Source organism: Panicum virgatum, chromosome 9N (genome assembly GCF_016808335.1).
Source record: "Panicum virgatum strain AP13 chromosome 9N, P.virgatum_v5, whole genome shotgun sequence".
NCBI lineage: Eukaryota > Viridiplantae > Streptophyta > Magnoliopsida > Poales > Poaceae > Panicum > Panicum virgatum.
This window is the reverse complement of record NC_053153.1, coordinates 74,363,574-74,381,733: the sequence shown is the minus strand read 5'-3', so window position 1 is coordinate 74,381,733 and position 18,160 is coordinate 74,363,574. Positions and strand designations below refer to the sequence as shown.

Below are 18,160 nucleotides of genomic sequence, written 5' to 3'. Positions count from 1 at the left end.
CAAACTGGAAGTACCCCGCGAGATCATGGTGAATATCGAAGATCTGGGAATAGCTGGCAAGATTTATGCGTGGGGATTGTGGTTGATGGGTGTAATGGAGGAAGAGGTAGGAGTTCATCTAAGAGGGTGTTTGTTCATGGAGTTAGGATTCTTTTTTTAAAACTTGGTAACAAGTTAGGAGGCAAAATGGACTTTTCTCTTTTTTTTAACACGTGCGTCTCTGCTAGTACGCCCTAACAATGGAAGGGAGTATCATCATCAGTATATGTACGTTGTACTCCAACGAGCAGTTGCCATCCCGTGGACCCCTCCGCACGGGACCGGGATGGTGAGGTCCGGCGAGCGGCAAAGCGGCAGGGGTGAGCGCTGTTCGCGCGGGACAGGATGCACGAGCACGGGCGGGGCGCTACGTGCGGATTGGGCGGGATAGGCGCCATCGCGCTGGGACACCGGTGCAAACGGGCTGTGCGGGCAGAATGCGCAGGGAGCCGTTCGATTGGTTTTGGAGGGCTCAGATCTGAGTCCTCCCCGGTCTCCACTCCCTCTAGCCGCCGCCCGCCGCCAGTCACCCCGCGGCCCCGACCACTCGACGCCCGACGCCGCCAGTCCGCCATCAGCTCCGCCTATCCCTCTCTGCGCCCGCGGCCGGCGCCCCTCCCATCTCCAACTCCGGCGCCCCCAAACCCCAGTCCCCAATCCCCCCCCCCTCCGTTCGCATCACACTCCACCTGAATCCCCATAACGTGGGCGCGGGCGCGGCACAGGGCCAAGCTCCCGAGGCCCTGCCCCCCGACCGCTCGACAGAGGCCAGACGCGGAGACGCTGCCGCCCAGCTCTGCCTCTCTCGACCGGCGGGGCGTGCGGATCCAGCGCGGCGCGGACGGACAAGTGGATCCGCGGCGACGGCGGGGCAAGCGGCCGAGCGGGGCGGCGGCGCGCAGGCGAGGGCACGGCCCGCGTGCGGCGAGCGGGCAGCCCGCGGGCTGTTTTTTTTCGGGGACGGGGGTGAACCGCCCCGCCATCACCGTGAGACCGTGAGGAATTCGACCGTGAGCATCGTTACTCTCCTCCTGTCTTCTTCAGTCTCCTCTGTAGAATGTACTCCAAGACTCCAAGTGGGCCAGGGAACAATAGCAACGCAAAATCCTTCGTCGCAGGCGTAGCAATGGAGACCTCTGCAACAACCCCAACCCGCCCGTCCCACCCGCTTGCCGCCTCCCAATCGCCGTCGCCCTCGTCGCTGAGGCTGTGGAGGTCGGCGGCGCAGCGCAACGTGCGCAACCAATGGTCGCATATCCATGCCGCCAAGGAGCAGTGGCTATCTGCCGCTTTTGACGGCCGCTCCCACACCTCCAATCTCGTCAACGCCCACATCTCCCGCAGGTAGGTCTCCTCTTTATCTGTGTTCTCTGGGTTTGAGATTTCGATCATGAATGAGAATGATGGCATCATGTGGGGGATGGCTGTCAGGGGCATGCCGGCGATGGATTTGGGAGTGCTCAAGGACATGCCAGGGATCCGTGATAAGGCGAGCTCCAAGTTGGTGCGTAGAGAGGTAGTAACACCTTGACCAGCAATTCAGTGTAAGAATTGCTTAACCACATATTTGGCTTGCAATTACGCTACTAATCTTTTGATTTTATTGCTTCCTGCTTGGTTTAGGAGCAATACCGTGACATGCTTGTGTTGTCCTACAAGAATATGGTAATTGGCCCATACAAGGCTATGCTGATTCAATTCTTTAAGTTCATATCCCATAATGTGTTATTGTTCTATCTGGACTCATGAAGTAATATTTTTCTTATTTGCCCTGTTGCTAGGTCGGTGCTCTGTGCTGCTTGGTTAAAGCTTCCCGTTCTATGCGCTGTTTTTCCAAAGTGTCCCCAAATGATTCTGTTGCACAATTTTCTGAACGACGAGATGATTTAAATGATTCAGGGGATGGTGGAGGTGCCCCGGTATTCAAATGGTTTTCAATATTAGAGTTTGGTGAGTTACTCTTCTCTTTCCAATGCATGTTGAATTAACTTACTAAGTCACTATGACCTTTCCTCCGTTGGATATGCCAAGGATCTCCTAACCTATATCTTTACCTTTTAAAAAGGTTCAAGAAGTCAAATGAGTTTGAATGTATTGGCAGAACAACTCTTAGCTATAATATACTTTTCAGTGTGGCATGCTGCGTTATCGCATTGAACAAATTAATTGATTAAATATCTGGCTTATCATGTTTCAGAAAATGAAACACCATCCTGGTTTTTTCTTAGATTGCTGCTCAGATTCATTCGGCATGTCTTTGATCCACTAAAAAATTCTAATGTTTAATTTATTTTGTGAACTATCTCAGAGAGTTTTGCCCAGGAGCTTGTTGAGATGTTTGTTTCAGACCTAAAGTTGAAGGTACATCATCCCTCTTTGCATGGTGATGCTTGCCACAAGAAGTTTTTGAATTCAGTTTTCAGTCATCCAGTATTTTAGCTTGTGCTGTTTTTAATCAGGTTAGTTTTTACTTGCCTGCTTCTTTTTTTGGGGAATGTCTCCTGACAATGGAAATCATTTGCATTTTTAGAGACTGCTAGTCTTGGAACTTCTCTCAGTTACTTTCAAGGAAGGTGTAGAACATGAGACATTATTAGATTTGGGTGATGAACTATATGATGGTGAATCAAACGAACTTCAGAGTATCGGCCTTCAGTCAGGTGGGACTTGCCCACTGCCTGAAAATTGGTGTGCCGATATTTCAGGAAGTCGGCGACCTGGCAATCCCCCTTCATACGAAGTTTTACAGGTATTGTAGTATGCAAAATTCACATGAATTTGGTCTGTAAGGATCTTGCAATTCATCTAGATGCCTGCATGTACATACAAACCATTTCTCTCCTGGTTGATGCATCGATTATCTTCTTTTTGGTAGACTTAGTAAGTGTTAAGACATACATTGTGAAATGGAGCGCAAAGTTGTCAAGTTGAAAACAAAGGATTTATGGAAGGAACGTCTTTGGATTAGATCAAATTTAGCTACCTTAAGCTGTCATACTTCTCAAACAAGGGTTATATCTTGTTTACTTCTTTTACAGGTTTATTTAACTGCTTGGCTTGCAAATGTGAACATCAACAACAGTAGGTAAGTAATCTTGTATCTTCTAACTCCTGGGTTTTATATACTAACACTATCAGAATTTACAACTTGAATCTGGAAGAACTAATGTGATAACAATGATGATTCCTTTTGTTATCTCAGAATTGATGAAATATTTGAGCTTGTCGAGGAGGAGATGAAAATCAAAGTTTCTTGAAGATTTTGGTGTATCTCGTTGGACCTTTTTCAAGTAAGATGGGAAAGAGAAAACTATTAGGTTACTATTCACCTGTTCTCTGTCTAGTGTGTTCCTTTGCCTTATTAAGTCTTGAGAGCTTATCTAAGCTCTTGGAATGTAGTACTACTCTCAGAAATGCTTGGGGACGTAAAGATTTAGTAGCTGAAAACCACATACAGGTTCACCAAACCAGGAAAAAAATTATTTACCCAATGGAGGATCACCCTGCAATTGTATTGTGAGAATATCATTGAGCTTAATCTGTTCTTCAAACTACATTAGTCATTCGATGGATCCTTAGTTTTGATGCTAATTGGCCTAGCTTCAATTTTGTAGAGGTTACTGTAAATGTGCAATATGAATCTTCCTCTGTGTGCATTACTTATTTTGGTGACACGTGCAAGACATGCCTTGCTTTTGTTGGTTTTCAGTATGTTTCTGGATTAGAGATTTTCTGGGTATTATTAGTTTATTACCAAGTGCCATGTATGAATGGTGCGGATTGGTCAATTCTTCTATGCTGTTGTCGTTTGGTCCTGGAGGAATTGGTCGGTAGTTGAGCCTGTGCGGAGAAAAGGCAAGCACGTTGCTGCCAGGCTGTATTGCCTGCTGCAGCGTTTCTTAGGCCCGCTATGTCCTTTAACCAGGCTGGGCCTGTCGGCCCATCAGTGCCCCAGTTCCAAAAACTTTTTGCCTTTCTTCAGTTGGAAAAAAGAAAGTGTGCTAAAAAAAAAGTTGGAAAAAAGAAAGGTTAAGCCTATGTAAGTTGCAACAAGAGATAGCGTACTTTAACTGATTTTAGATACAGTATGCATTACTGCTTGCAGTAGAAATTACAGCATGCTCTGTGTACCTAGGAAAAAAAACATGACCTTTTCACCATCAATGACGAACGCCTAAGTTGTGCGCAAAATATTTCTGGGTTTTCTTGCCATATGTACGATTCATCCGGCCCCAAATTCTGCGTGACCCCGTGCCTCTCTGCCTGTGTCCATTTCCAAACCTGCCTCAGTCTCGGAGCCTAAGAGCAAGACTAGTGATTTCGCCGGCACCCGGCTGCAAGCAGCGCGCGGTGGTGGCGGGGCCCACACGATTTTAATGCTCACCAGCAGTAGCTAGCCAATGAAAATTGTGTCTTGCCTATCCGCCGGCTGGGAGGGGGTGCTTCGCGAGCCGCCCGCCTCAGCTTTCTCTTTTTGTCATGTAAGCTCTCAGCCAGCTCGACGCCGGTCATAATACGTGCTCTAAGAGGGTGTGGGTGTCAGGAGCTGGTAAGAGAGGAACCGACGCCTCCGCTGCTGCCACAAATTCCAAGCGAGCACTTGATGCCGGAGAACCTCGATTCCACTAGCACCAGGGGACCCAAGCATGAAGCATGCCATGTCCTCTATCCGTTTCCAATGATTGGAACTTGGAAGATCCATAAAGCGATGATGATTCCTACGAATTAAAAAGATGGCCTAGGGGGTGTGGACCAGATGCTTCCATGTTCTCTTTCCCTTTATAAAAATTCAAACCAACCTAGGATTGCATCAGTACAATATTCTCATTCCAGGACACTGGTCAAACATGTGCTGAGGCAGTGCCACTGATCCTCTCAGACTCTTGTGTTTGTGTCTTTCATTAAAAGAAAAAAACAAACCCCTATTCTGAACCGGTCGGGGTCAGGGCCAGCACATCACTGATCGACTAGTTTCTCTCTCTACCTGATCTGCCTGTCTGACTCTCGAAGACCTGCGAGACACAGGTAGACAGAGAGAGATGCTGCTGCTACAAACAAATACTACTAATGCAAGCATGGTTTTCGGCGGCCTCACATGAGTGTGACCAAAACCACCCTGGCGACCACACGCATCCATCCAGACATTCCGTGACCCTGGGGGATAGAGTAGAGTAGAGAGAGAAACGAGGATGATGCTGATGCCGAGGGACGCGGCGACCTGCGGCAGCCGACGACGCACGGGCAGGCAGGCAGGCAGGCACACGCACCCATTACGAGCCGGTCAATCGCACCCGTACCACCAGTAATCAATACCCGAATGATCCTGCCTCCACTTGGCCCTTTTCAATGTTCTTTTCGAAGAAAACAACGGCGACATCAGCAACAACCAGGTGATCTGCCGACGCCACGGGGGCAAGGCAGGCAGGCAGGCAGCCCGGCACCACCACACCGCATGCATGCGTCGGCGTGTCGCCGTCAGGCCGGTCGGCGCCCAGATCCCCATGCCGGCAAACTGGTGGCCACATCGAAGCCCCCCTCCTTCCTGGTCTCTGTCTCTCTCGCACGCACGCCCGGGTTGCTGCGAGGATCCCTTTGTTAATTGTGACGGTTGCCTGCTTTAAAACCGGAAAGGTCTCGTGCTCCCTTGCGTGCGCTCGTGCGTGCGTTGGTGTCTCAGCTCGCTGGTGTCCAAATCAGCCGGCAGGCCTTTTTGGGTTCTCGAAAAGGGCAGCTCGATCGGCTCGAGTCAACCTCAGATGCGGTTTTAGTTGTGGAGGCAACTTGAGAGGATGCTGGCCGGGCGTGCGTGCTTCGCCTTCGCGCCAATGAAAGGCTGGGGATGAGTGGATGGATACTCTCCTAGAGTAGATCCTCTCATCACTCGCGCAAAGTACAAAAAGGGGAGGGGAATGGTGGTGGCCGTACGTGACACGCGATGTGACAAGCTTATCAATCAGCGACCCACTTTGCAACTCCTCCTAATTAAGCTCCTTCCCAAGTCAGCATTTTTAATGCTCCAAGTACAGCAAATTGAAAAAGGGGATTAGAAAGGGCATCATCGTCCACACGGCTCACTCACTACACATGCGAACGTGTGGGTGAGCTAGTCCAGCCGCCCTTTGTTTTCCCGCGGAAAAAAGGCAGCAGCTAGAGTGCCGTTGGCAGGTGTCGCTTTGCCCCAGAATCTTGGAGCGAGTGCGCGCGCCCCCTTTGGGTCTTTGAAGCTGAGCTGAGCTCCGGTCATGTGACGCACACGCGCGCCGCTGGCAGGGCGTGGCGTCGCGGCCGGCCATTGGGCGCGGAACGAGCCGCGCGCTGACCGGCTGCGCGTGTGCAGACGCCAAGACGCCAGCAGCCGGCGCGGTGCGCAGCGATGCGTGTGCACGGTTTTTTTGTCCCGTGCAGCCGCCGCTTTTGTTTGGGCGCAGCACGGGCAGCAGTGACAGCGAGCGCGTGCAATTAAGCTTGCAGGGTGAGCAGGGATGGAAGGAAGGGGGGTGCATGCAACAGGCCCTGCCATGTCCAGATGTCCTGCACCGGCGGAGGCATGCCTGTCTTGTAGCAGTGGCCTAGTACTGCCGGCACTGCCATCACCAACTGTTAGTAACTGACAGGAGCAGAAGGATGCTTTGGCCTCTGGCTGGCATATGGCCACCAGGGGAATGTTCCAAGTGTGCAGGCCAGGGCAGTACAGGCCTAGGAGATCCATCCCAAGTCCCAAGGTCATGTGGACGTGCGTGTGGGTAGCAAGAGATTTGATGACGAGATCGGAAAAGCGTTGTACTTTAGCAGGGGGGCAGTACCCACCGTGAACAGCAGAGAGAATGTGTATGATAATAACTCTCCTCTCCCATTGGTTACTTCTTCCTTCTTTAACAGATTGCATACGGCTTCTGCCGCTTCCAGTAGGACGAGTGTGAGTGTATCTATCATGAGGTCAAAGGCCTCCCTTTTGTCTTCACCTTTTCACTATGGATATGAAAGGTATGCTGGTTTTGACCTTTGAATCATTTGGAGTGTACTATATGGTCGGATGTGAACAAAGGGTTTAACGGTTAAGTGACAGCAAGTCACTCGGAGGCTGAACAAAGCTCACCTACCACTCGTGTTACAATATATGGAAGGGAGCCTACTTGTGGGCTTTTGCTATACTAGCTCCTGATGTACTAACAAAAAACTTAGATCCTATGTTATCTTAGCTAAACAAATAATGACATATGATGTACTATCAATTTTAATTTCAAGAGAAAATAACTATGCTTCATGTAATCTATTGTTTCGTAACTACTAGCATCATGTACATGCGCATTTTTTTGCGTTGAGAAGACTTTCAAATCATTATGCTAGCTATACTTGATATATATAGTTATTGCATTTCAACCATATTTTGTCGTAAACTATTTTACTAGTTCAGAAGCCAAACAAAGCCATCTCTTATTTCTGGTAAAGGTTAGTTACATGTTTTGCTCATTGATAAAGGATTTGTACTATCATTGACTATATATTACTCGATGCAATGCAAGGTAATCTAACCGCTTGACATCCACTACCCTCCTAAAATTCATGAAGCCTCAAATTCATGTTCAATTGCCATCATAATCAACATAGTGAGTAGGACATTGATCATGAAACACAAAGTAGTATGGGTACATGGTTCGTGTTCTATTCAATGAGTTGATTTGTTCATGCACCTCCTTACACAAGTAGGCTTGGGAAAGCTCCAAGAACTGTACACAGAAATGGGTTAATACCATGAACATATGAGCATAACCTCACTATGTACTGCCTCTTGTCACAGAATTTTGGCATGGTCTAGAAGACAAAAAAAAGACTAAACATTAAGGTAAGGATACGATATTTCAAATTTCAAATAAATATAACTCAATTTTATAGAAGTATAGCACTTTTTATGAGGAATCTAGCAAAGTTACCTTACGATTTCAACGTATGTAATTCATTATATATATGCATGTGTAGTGTAAAAAGATAATATCTTAAAAGATACTACCCCCGGCCACATTTTCTTGACGTTTACTAATACAGTTTATGGTCAAACGCACACAATAGAGGCCATCCTGCCCTGAACATGAAATCTTTGTTTTACCAAGGAGTATCACTGCCAAATCTCCGTATACAGCAGCGAGACAGTAAAATTCAATGTTTTACACGTTCGGCACCATCAAACAACCTCCCTCTTTCAAAAGTAAAACTAACCGGCCCCCTCATTTACTCGCCACTTTATCCGCGGGCTCGCATCCCGATGGCTCTCACTCCTCTCTTTCCTACCCCCACCACCCCCATCCTCCCGTCCCTTTCCTTCCCTAACGCCGTCAGCCCCCTCCGTCATCCCCGCCCTCCCGATCCGGCCGCCCACGCCCCCGCCAAGCGCAAACCAACGGCCGGGATCACCCGCTCCCGGTCCAGGTCGAACCGGGCCCGCCCGCCGAACCGGGCCGGAGGCGCCTTCGTTGAAACCTTCGCAGGGCCAGTACGCCACGCTTTATCTTGCACCCCCACCTCCCCGAGCTACAGCTCCGTAGCGCTCTCTCTCCTCTCGCTCGGCTGCGCGCTCGCTCGCTCTCTCTCTCTCTCTCTCTCTCTCTCTCCCTCCTGGCTCGCTCGCGTTCCGGAGCTCGAGGCCCTCGCCATTCCGCCGCGGGAAACCCTAACCCTAGCTTCCGCACCGCCACGGGAGGACGCGGGAGCGCCGGGGCCGCGCCGCGCCGCCGATCCCGATCCAGACGCGTCGCGCCGAGGCCGCGCTGATCGAGGTAGGTCTCGCCCGAATCGGGCCGGAATTCGCGGGGTCCCTCCCCGAGTGCGCGTTTGCAGGGGGCGAATCGGGCGGGCTGGGGCTCGCACGGAGGGCTCGTGCGGTGATCGGGTTTGGGGATTTTTTTAGGGGGCGAATGCTTTGGGCTTTTTGCCGGGGGATCTGTCTGGGTGGGGGAAATTGGGAGCTCAGTGCTGCTCGATCTGCCGGTGTTTTGGTCGCAGGTGCTCGACCGGACACTAAATTTTAGCTTTCAGTGGGTAATTTGTGCGGGACGGACTGGGGTTTGGTGGATTCAAGCTTGGGGTTCAGCTCCCCGGGCTGGAGTTCTGTCCAGGGGCACCCTCTAGCCAGAGGTGTCTTATGTAGCGCTGAAGCTTGCTTAGCTTGAGCTGCTCGTTGTTGTGTGCGCCTGGATTTGGTCGTCTCCCAGTGGGGAGGAAGTGTGGGGATTTAGGGATGCCTCTGTAGATGCGGCACGCTTTGTTCCTGTTTTCCCCTATTGTTTTAACGAACCTCTTTTTTCCACGACTCCTTTGAACTTTGAGCTCTTAATGTTTCGTCTTGTGAACGTGGCAGCGTTCAATCTGCTTCCTTGCTGTTTCTTCTTCGTTTTCGAAGCTTTAGCCAGCTGCCTGCATCCCGTGTTTGTGGACCAAAAGGCTGGATCTTTGGCCTTAGCAAATGTATGGAGTGAATTTTGTCTGCTATTTTGACATTTTCTAACTACACTTTCTCTTGCATTTACTTAATTATGTGCACAAAGGGTAATGGGGGTCAAGTGTAGTCCAACGAGGTTACTGTGGTTTGTAGTTTCCTTTTGTGAACCCTCGGATGTAGCTGTCATGCTGCACGGGTGTTCCATTCTGTGTTTGTGTCATATGGGTAGTTTTGTTTGGCATTTGGATGCTAATTCAGTTTTCTAGTGTTTTGGCATGTCAGGGATGCCTTTTATCTATGTTAATCATGAACATGCTAGATTTTATTGTGCTCTTGTCATATCAATTCTTCATCCCTGTTCCTTAAGTATGCCCACCAGTCTTGATGAGGAGCTCTAGGATACTCAAGCACTTGCTCCTGAGTTGCTAAATACAGGAGTATGAGCCAAATTCCTTCACTTGCCAATAGCTTAATTGACAACATCAGTTAAAACATCTTTTAAATATTCAAATCATAATCTCATTGTTCCAACTGGAGTTGTACCACTGCATATTTTCTTCAACTGGAGTTGCACCACTGCACATTTTCATGAACGTTCGCATCTGATCTGTGTTTGCTTTTGTGTGCACCTGCATCGAAGCAATTGTCTCTATCGGCTATGCTTCTAAATTTTATGCGAGAAAAGATCCACTCTGCTGTTGATTTAGGATTGGGAACTTGAATAGTTTATCTTAAGCAATAGCATTTTATCTTATGCTCTTGTGGAGTTATCTTAAACTAAGTTGAATTTATGTAAACAAGAATATGTTTTTTGTTACATGTAAAAAACCGGTTGACGCAATGATTCTTCAACATTTGCAGTCTCTGGAGGAATAAAGGACCAACACCACTTCAGATCACGTGCAGTTTGAGTTTATACTTTTACCAGCCCAGGGTCTACTTCTGGGCAGTGTAGTTGTGGGTCTATCTTCCTCAGCATAGAAGCAACGGGATTCGAAGCTGCTTATAGCTCTATATGATATGAAAGTTTGGGATCTATCCACTGCAAACAGGCCACTCTTTCACGGGCATTAGACCCTTATAGGGACACTACAGGAATGTCACAGTTTCACCCTACTCAGCATGCGGGTGATAATGATTTTCAGATGTGGCAACAACAGATGATGTACAAGCAATTGCAGGAATTTCAGAGGCAGCAACAACTACAGCAGTCTGATCATGGGGCTAGGATGCAACCCTCTTTTGGACAGTTTCATGCCCCTGCAAAACCATTGCCTGCTGATCAATTGTCGACAATGTCAAATGAAATGACCAACAATGAGTCCGTGAATTCTGCATGGCCACATAATTTTACTACTGGTGACCCAAGTTTGACAAGCAACTCTCAAATGTTGAATAATGGTAGCACAAATTGGGATCAGATTGTTGGTGCTCCTGGTGTGGGCAATTTCATCAATGGTTCAATGTTTGCGAATGCTCAGAATCAATCCATGAGGCCAATGGGATTAGCTACCCATCAAGTGGACCAAACTTTTTATCCAATGCATGCTACCAGCAGTAGGGGGTCTGGAAACCAATATTCCCAGTTTTTAGGGATTCCTGCTGATTCTCAGAGTGCAATGGCAAGGGTAGGTCCAGATCAGTCTGAAAAGACATCTAGGCCATTCAACTCTTCAATGAATGAGCATGGTCTTCACCTGCAAGGTGCCTCCAGCTTGATGCAGAATTTTCGTGGAAAAGGGGGTTTCTTAAATAACAATCCAATGCAAAGTCAAAGTGATAATATCAAGACAGGCAGTGCAGTTACAATGAATCATCTACAACATGGTTTTCAAACTCAAGATTTTCATAGTAGCCCAAACCAAGTTGAGCTTCAAGTGGGTGTGCAAGAGAAATCAGCAATGCAGGTAGGGCAAGCAAGTGGTAGGGCTAGCCTTGACCCTACTGAGGAGAAAATCTTATTTGGGAACGATGAGGATAGCAACTGGGGAGCTTTGTTGAGGGGTGACAATGATAATGGTAATTCTTTGGACAATGATAACTATGGTGGTGCTTTCTCATCTCTACAGAGTGGTAGCTGGAGTGCCCTGATGCAGGAAGCTCTGCAGTCTACAACCAGTGAAAATAGTCCCAAAGAAGAGTGGAGTGGCTTGAGTTTCCATAAAACTGAGCAAATAATGTCTAACAATTCATTGTCAGGCCGTGACGAGAATAAGCTTGCTGGATTAAGTGGAACAAATCTAGAAAATGCACGCACTCCACCACCATCCAGCTATGCTGACGGAACAATGAATAACCCAAATCTTGCCAGTTTTCAGCATGCCATGATAACTCCCTATGAGCGAAGGGACCAGATGCCTCATGAATCTCCTAGTGCTTCTGTTAACAATCACCAATCAGCTTCAGAAGTCAACAATGGGTACTTTCAGCAGAGCTTAAAACAAACTCAATCTGATGGTAGACAAGAACAGGCGCACCTAGCAAATGGAATTTGGGCGCATCAGAAATCTGAACTGCTAAGAAATAGTTTGCAGTCAACTGGTGCACATGCTACACCACCTGGTGCACATGGATTTTGGATGTCACAGCAAAATACAGCTGATCACAACATCAACAGAGAGTCAAGTAACAACCAAAATGACTGGAAAGCCAACAATGCACTTGGACAAGACATGAGCAGTACCCAAAATGTCTTTAATAGCAATGAGAACTCTTGGAAATCAACTGGAGGTAATGCAAATTCAGTCCACAGACTTCAGCAGAGGAAGTCTGATATAAGCGCTGCACAAATACCAAATGAAAGTTCAGATGGTAAAAATATTAGAATGATGGGCTCAAATATTCCAATGATGACTCAGGATCATTATCAGATGATCACTGGCCGGGGTAGTGAGCAAGTTGGAATCAACCGCAATATGGGGCATAGGGTTCCAGAGACCTCCGAGTCACCAGGAAAAAATGCAGACCAAAGAACAGGCGATTTCAATCAAGAATATCTAAATGCAACCCCAAACGAAAGGCAAGCACACGTTTTAAACCATGGACAACACATAACAAGTGATTCTGCTCCCAGGAGGCATTCTGTCTTTTCTGGGAAGGAATCCGAAAACGTCAGTCAGTCCAGTCAGCATGCAATGGCGTCTTACATGTTGCAGAACCGTGCTATGGGGACCTCTGGAATGAACATTGGCCCGTCTCCAGGCAATCCAATGTCAAATAGTCTGTTTCCTCAGTCACATCAGATGCGAAATAATATGCGCAATCATTTTGGCACAAACTCTCATGTCTCCAATAATATGCCTTCAGTAAGTGAGGTACGTTGTCCTATTTCATCTCCATATAATGGATATGGCTGGAGGCTGGTATTTTTGTTCATTCTCTTCTGTTTTGTTACCCAAGCTTGTAATGTTCTTATTCATGAGGCAATTGTCTTGTTTCTAGAAAATGATGATGCCACAAGAGCAATTTCAATCTCGACATGGTCTTCCTAACAGCTCCAGTGCATTACAGTTTGGAGGAACTGACAACGGTCTCTCTCAGAACAGAGCTGTTCAAAACAGGTACTTCATTTAGCCATTTGAACGATGTCATTCCTTAACAAAATTTTCAATATCCCAGTTGGGAATGTGAGGTCTCAGTTCCTGCTTCATTTACTGCACAGTTCCATTTAATTCCATTTATTATGATGAACCAACTTGTGTTAATAGGCTATTTGGACACCCATTAGTACTGGAAGTGTTAACTGAAATGTCTGCGGCATTGTCACCTATTAATCAGCAGCCCATAATCTTTGCGGATGTACAACGTGAGATATTCGTAATTTGTATTCCACTGGGAGGTTTTGCAGTGTTTAGTAGCTATCTGTTTTTCTATAGTTCTTTCTAGGCATAACTAGTCCTTTCAGCATTCTTCTCTGCCATAGCATGCTTGAAATTATTTATGAGGAGCCTGATGAATATGTATTTTCTGTAGTCAACATATGCTTCAGCTTCTTCATAAGGTGGACAACTCAAGAAACAGCAATGCGGTTGCTGAAGTGCCCAACAATTCTCTCGGTGTTGTTTCTGCTCAGCAACAACCGAACCATCCTTTGCAAGGATTTGGGTTGAGATTGGCACCACCATCCCAACGGCAATCAAATTCGGGTAATTTATGGTCTAATCAAACTAATGTTGATGCCAAGCAACCTGACCACTCAGCACAGGAGGATGACCGTTCACAGCTACCTTCCACCCCTAGCCAGTCTTTGACGTCTCCGCATACAAACTCTCAATCTTCACCATTTCACACTTCAGAAACAGAAAACACTGGGCAGCCAATTGGGCGTTTTCCCCAGTTAAGTTCAGGCCAGCAGTATCCTGCGACAGATGATAGATCTGGTCCTGCACCCATGCTACAGCAGCCTCAGCAAGGTAGCTCTGCAACTGTGTTCAAGAATGTATGGACAAACATATCAGCACAGCGTCTAGCTGGTATGCAAGCTAACAAGATTACACCCAATATCCTCCAGTCTATGATGTTTCCAAATAATGCTACAGCTTCCAACTTATGGAGCCCTCAGAGGACAGATGATCTAGGGCAAAAAGCAGCTACTCCGTCAGATATTGTGACAACTTCAGCGAACTCGCAGAATCAAGATTTGAAGCAAGCTGTTGACAGTGATGCAGGGTTAGCATCTTCTCAGAAGGCAAACTTTGAGTCGACTGGAGCTACTCTATCTGGAGGGAATGAATCTTTGCAGAAGCCTTCTTCCGATGGAAATTTTGTCAATCCTGTTTCATCCTTCGCACAGTTGCGTCAGCAAGGCATCATGAGTGGTAAACATGGGGAGAACCCAGGAGCTAATTTTCAGGCCATGAATGCTCCCTACAATAGTGCTAATAATAGTGGTGGCATTGTGTTACATGGAAGCCCAGCACCTTCAAACATTCAGCAGCAAAATTACTCTCTTCTGCATCAAATGCAAGCCTTGAGGCATACGGATACTGATCCAGGCAGTTCAACTGGAAAGACGATAAGACCTGATGTTGGTTCTGATGCTTCACAGATTGACTGGAAGTCTGGCCAAGGGTTTGCTCATGTAGCCAATAACTCAACCAAATCGTCTGCGGAAAACATTGGAAGGCCTGGTGTCCCAGGGTCATTCCCTTCTGACATGAAAATGCTGAGTTTTGCTTCAAGAAGTGAGGAGAGACATCCTAATGTTCCTTCTCAGCTTCCTTCTGGAGAGCGTCCATCTCATGGTTCGGTTACTGCACAGAATGATAATCAAAATCAGGTACAGCCCATTGGCACAAGTACAGCATCGAATTCTGTTGAAAGAAGTGAGAGACCGAGGATAAACCCTCAAATGGCACCTTCTTGGTTTGGGCATTACGGGAACTACAGAAATGGTCAGAGTGTCGCAATGCTCAACGCGCAGAAGACCACAACTTTGCCATATAATTTTCAAAAAGCTTCTTGGAATAATGACAATAATAACTCTGCTGAAAATAGAGTTGAATCTGGCCAATCTGTTAGGCCTGTGCATCATCTCCCATCAGCAAAAATGGATGCTTTGGTTCCTTCCAATGTAAAAGTATCTTCAATGATGAGAAGGCCTAAGAAGCGTAAAGCTATGGAGTCCACACTTGTTTCTTGGCATAAAATAATCGAGAGCCCACAAAAATTGAGGAGCATCAGGTAAACATTCTACCTTGCTGTTTCCATTCTGATGTATTCCATGTTTAAGTCACTACGTGTTACCACTAGTTCAGTAGTTCTTGTCTTTGCTCCTTGATTTTTTTTTCATTTATACGATTCTTATGTTGCTTACAAACATGAAAACCTTTACCACAGCACATATGAGGTGGATTGGGCTTGGGCAGCTAATAGGTTAATCGAGAAGGTTAGTACAGCTTTACTGTTTGTCAGTTCTTGTGCATATTGGTTGGAAGAGATTAATCTTGATGCTGAACTAATTTCTGGAACAGGATGAGGCAGAAACTCTAGAGGATGCCCCTCTTAATTATTTACCGCGGAAGAGGCTAATTTTGACAACCCAATTGATTCAGCAACTTCTCCCTGCTATACCATCAGCCATTCTCAGAGCACAAGCTGTATCCGCTTACGAAAGTGCGACATACACTCTATCAATGCTGACACTAAGGGATGCATGCAGCATGGCATCATCATCATATAACTCTTGCTCTCCTGTGGACGATGAAAATAAGTAAGAATGAATGCTTATTGTTATGCACTTATGCTTATATTCCCTTACAAGCATGAAGGTCGAGCTTATTTGGACCACCTTATTATTCCACTGTTCATTTTTCTAATTTTACTCTATCATGGACTAGCCCATCTGAACAAACAACAAGTGCCAAGAAAATGGAAGACAAAGTATCAAAGGCCGTGGAAGTCTTTGTTGGAAGAATCCAGAAGATGGAAAATGACTTTATAAGGTACGAGATGGCTAATGACTGTCATGGTTCTCTGTGGCATATGATTCTAACTTTCCTCAACATTACTGCTTTGATGCATTCTTGTTTAAGAAGCCTGTTCTATTACATCCCATTGACTGCTTGGAATTTCTAGCAGCACAGTATTACTCCTTGAATTTCTTGCTGCCTTGGATTGAGACCTTGAAGAGTTGAAACACCATTTATTTATATTGAATTTCGAAGGAATCAAATGCTATCACTTTCAGTTTTGGCACCAAATCATAATGCTGGATGTGCTTTCGGCTGTGTCAATAACATTTGAGTTCAAATGGGAAATTGTGGCAAATAGTAAATCAAAAAGGAAAAAAAAACGAACAGACAAATTAACTACTTCATACTAAAACTTTGACTTTCCCACAGAGTTTCCATGTGAATTTAGCACCCATAATGAAGCTTAATGGCAATATAGTAGCAGTTCGAAAGGTTTTTACAGTTGACTAGGTAATCAATTAATTTTTTCATGCAGATGTTAGTTGCATAGACTTTAGCGTCTTGGTTGGTATTTCTTGATTTGTATTTCAGTTGAGCACATGGAGCCAGTTCCCACTGCTCTTGGGATAACTAACTATTGCCCTTTTATCCCTTGGAGAATTCCTAAATTAATTTCATGTTGATACATCTACATTTAGCTCAAGTTTCTTTTATCAACGCAATTTGCCCTTGTTGCAGCTTGAACAAGAGGGCTTCGATGCTAGATGTGCAACTGGAGTGCCAAGATTTGGAGAGAATTTCTATTGTAAATCGTTTGGGAAGATTTCATGGCCGGAACCATGCAGCAGCAGTCGAGGGGTCATCAGCTTCAGAAATGACAACTCGTAGAATTTTTCCCGAAAGACATGTCATGTCGTTTGCAGTTCCCGGAAATCTTCCTGAAGGGGTGTACTGTTTGTCACTCTAGTGGAATGATCTTCCATTGTTTTCTAGCCGCTCAGATGATCTTGGGTGCCCTGTGAATCCCAGTGCTCCTTATCCCATGCAAAGCATGGCCGAACAGAAGAATACCACGAAGAGGCCAAGGGACGTGTTCCAGCCGATCAACTCATGCTGGCTGTTGTTGTTGTCCCATATATCAAGTATAGGTCCCTGTATATTGTGGAAAGTCAAGGAAAAAACTGTGGATCTCCCATCATTTTTCTCAGATGACGAGTAATTAGCTTCAGAATTTGTTAGAGAAGTCCATGCTCACTAGCTTAGCACATCTAGCGGATTTCTTCACTATTTGTCAATCTTTCTAAGAAATCCATGATGATGGAGTGTTGGCAGGCTAGAGTGGAAATAATAATGTGAGCCTTTCTCTGGGTTCTTTGGTTCCTTTAGGATGGGATGCAAATTGGCTAGTGTGTCCAGTCTAACTGACCACCCCTGTTAGTCAGCAGTTAATTACTAGTTTTATGTAGTGCTGAAAGCATTCATGGAACAAGTGGCGGGTAAAGTGCTTGGAAATTCCTGTAACTTGTGTACCCGTGATGTTTAAACGCTAACGGGTTCTTGTAAATTTAAAGTGCCAATATTCCTGAGGTAATATTTTACTTCTATTTGTGTTTCATGCCTCCAGCTGTCTATGCTGAGGCTGTCATAGAATAGCTAAAGCTGGCATGACAAGATTAAAATATGACAAATTATGCTCACTGAGAAAAGTAAAGCTCTTTGCCTTACTCCAGGTATTACTACGTTACTTAGCTTTGGAATTGGTTGGAGTGGAGCTGCGATTAACTTGTGTCCTGGACACTACCACAGTTTCGTATTCGTACACCTAAGAGGCGCCAAACACTGTTTAGCAAGCAATTTATGTGACTCCTCGTTGTATTCAATATAATAGTAATTTTATCCGAAAAGCACAAATTTTTATTCAAATATTAATATTTACTCTTTTTTTTTCCATTGACATTGTATGCGAAGCAGGGTTAAATAAACCGACCGGTCCGGTCAAACCGGCGCGGTCCAGTAGTGGTTTACCTGACCGGAAACCGGTCAAAATCAAATTCAAAATCGCATGTTCAATCGGTTCCTACCGGCTTACCGGTCGGTTTGACTGGTAACCGGTCAAATTCAAAAAAATGGTTTAAATTCAAATGCCCGCAAAATATACTAAATAAATGTTTGTATGACATATTTTAGTCTAAATAAACCCTCCAATCCTCTTTTGTACTACTTTTACATTGTATTTGTATACTTTTATATGCACGTTTTTTTTTGTTTAACTTCA

At 45.9% G+C, this 18,160-nt stretch overlaps 2 protein-coding genes across 4 annotated transcripts; both read left to right on the top strand.

Annotated features, from left to right (window-relative positions):
• The first annotated feature begins 557 nt into the window (after window positions 1-557).
• Window positions 558-3,729, top strand: LOC120691544. 3 transcript variants are annotated; one of them, XM_039974633.1, is made up of 9 exons: window positions 566-1,049; window positions 1,158-1,383; window positions 1,471-1,555; window positions 1,663-1,704; window positions 1,821-1,989; window positions 2,348-2,400; window positions 2,570-2,788; window positions 3,078-3,124; window positions 3,242-3,729. In XM_039974633.1, exons 2-9 carry the CDS (start codon window positions 1,166-1,168, stop codon window positions 3,294-3,296), a joined length of 888 nt encoding a protein of 295 aa, XP_039830567.1. In that variant the 5' UTR covers window positions 566-1,049; window positions 1,158-1,165; the 3' UTR covers window positions 3,297-3,729. The 3 variants fall into 3 exon arrangements, with proteins under 3 accessions (XP_039830568.1, XP_039830567.1, XP_039830566.1); XM_039974632.1 differs by having other exon boundaries at window positions 566-1,383; XM_039974634.1 differs by lacking the exons at window positions 3,078-3,124; window positions 3,242-3,729 and having other exon boundaries at window positions 558-1,383; window positions 2,348-2,498; window positions 2,570-2,711.
• Window positions 3,730-8,526: 4,797 nt separating this feature from the next.
• LOC120690155 (uncharacterized protein DDB_G0283357-like) lies at window positions 8,527-17,489 on the top strand. Its single transcript, XM_039972694.1, has 8 exons — window positions 8,527-8,810; window positions 10,334-12,786; window positions 12,914-13,032; window positions 13,445-15,154; window positions 15,311-15,359; window positions 15,445-15,683; window positions 15,811-15,915; window positions 16,624-17,489. The coding sequence occupies exons 2-8, from the start codon at window positions 10,570-10,572 to the stop codon at window positions 16,850-16,852; spliced, it is 4,668 nt and encodes a 1,555-aa protein (XP_039828628.1). The 5' UTR covers window positions 8,527-8,810; window positions 10,334-10,569; the 3' UTR covers window positions 16,853-17,489.
• Window positions 17,490-18,160: the final 671 nt, after the last annotated feature.

Excerpts from the sequence above, each read along its gene's own strand:
- LOC120691544 (XM_039974632.1), top strand. The coding sequence starts at position 1,097 with ATGTACTCCAAGACTCCAAGTGGGCCAGGGAACAATAGCAACGCAAAA. Across the intron at positions 1,705-1,820 it reads TGTTGTCCTACAAGAATATG|GTCGGTGCTCTGTGCTGCTT; the intron begins GTAATTGGCCCA and ends CCCTGTTGCTAG. Across the intron at positions 2,401-2,569 it reads TTTCAGACCTAAAGTTGAAG|AGACTGCTAGTCTTGGAACT; the intron begins GTACATCATCCC and ends TTGCATTTTTAG.
- LOC120690155 (XM_039972694.1), top strand. The coding sequence starts at position 10,570 with ATGTCACAGTTTCACCCTACTCAGCATGCGGGTGATAATGATTTTCAG. Across the intron at positions 12,787-12,913 it reads ATATGCCTTCAGTAAGTGAG|AAAATGATGATGCCACAAGA; the intron begins GTACGTTGTCCT and ends TCTTGTTTCTAG. Across the intron at positions 13,033-13,444 it reads AACAGAGCTGTTCAAAACAG|TCAACATATGCTTCAGCTTC; the intron begins GTACTTCATTTA and ends TATTTTCTGTAG.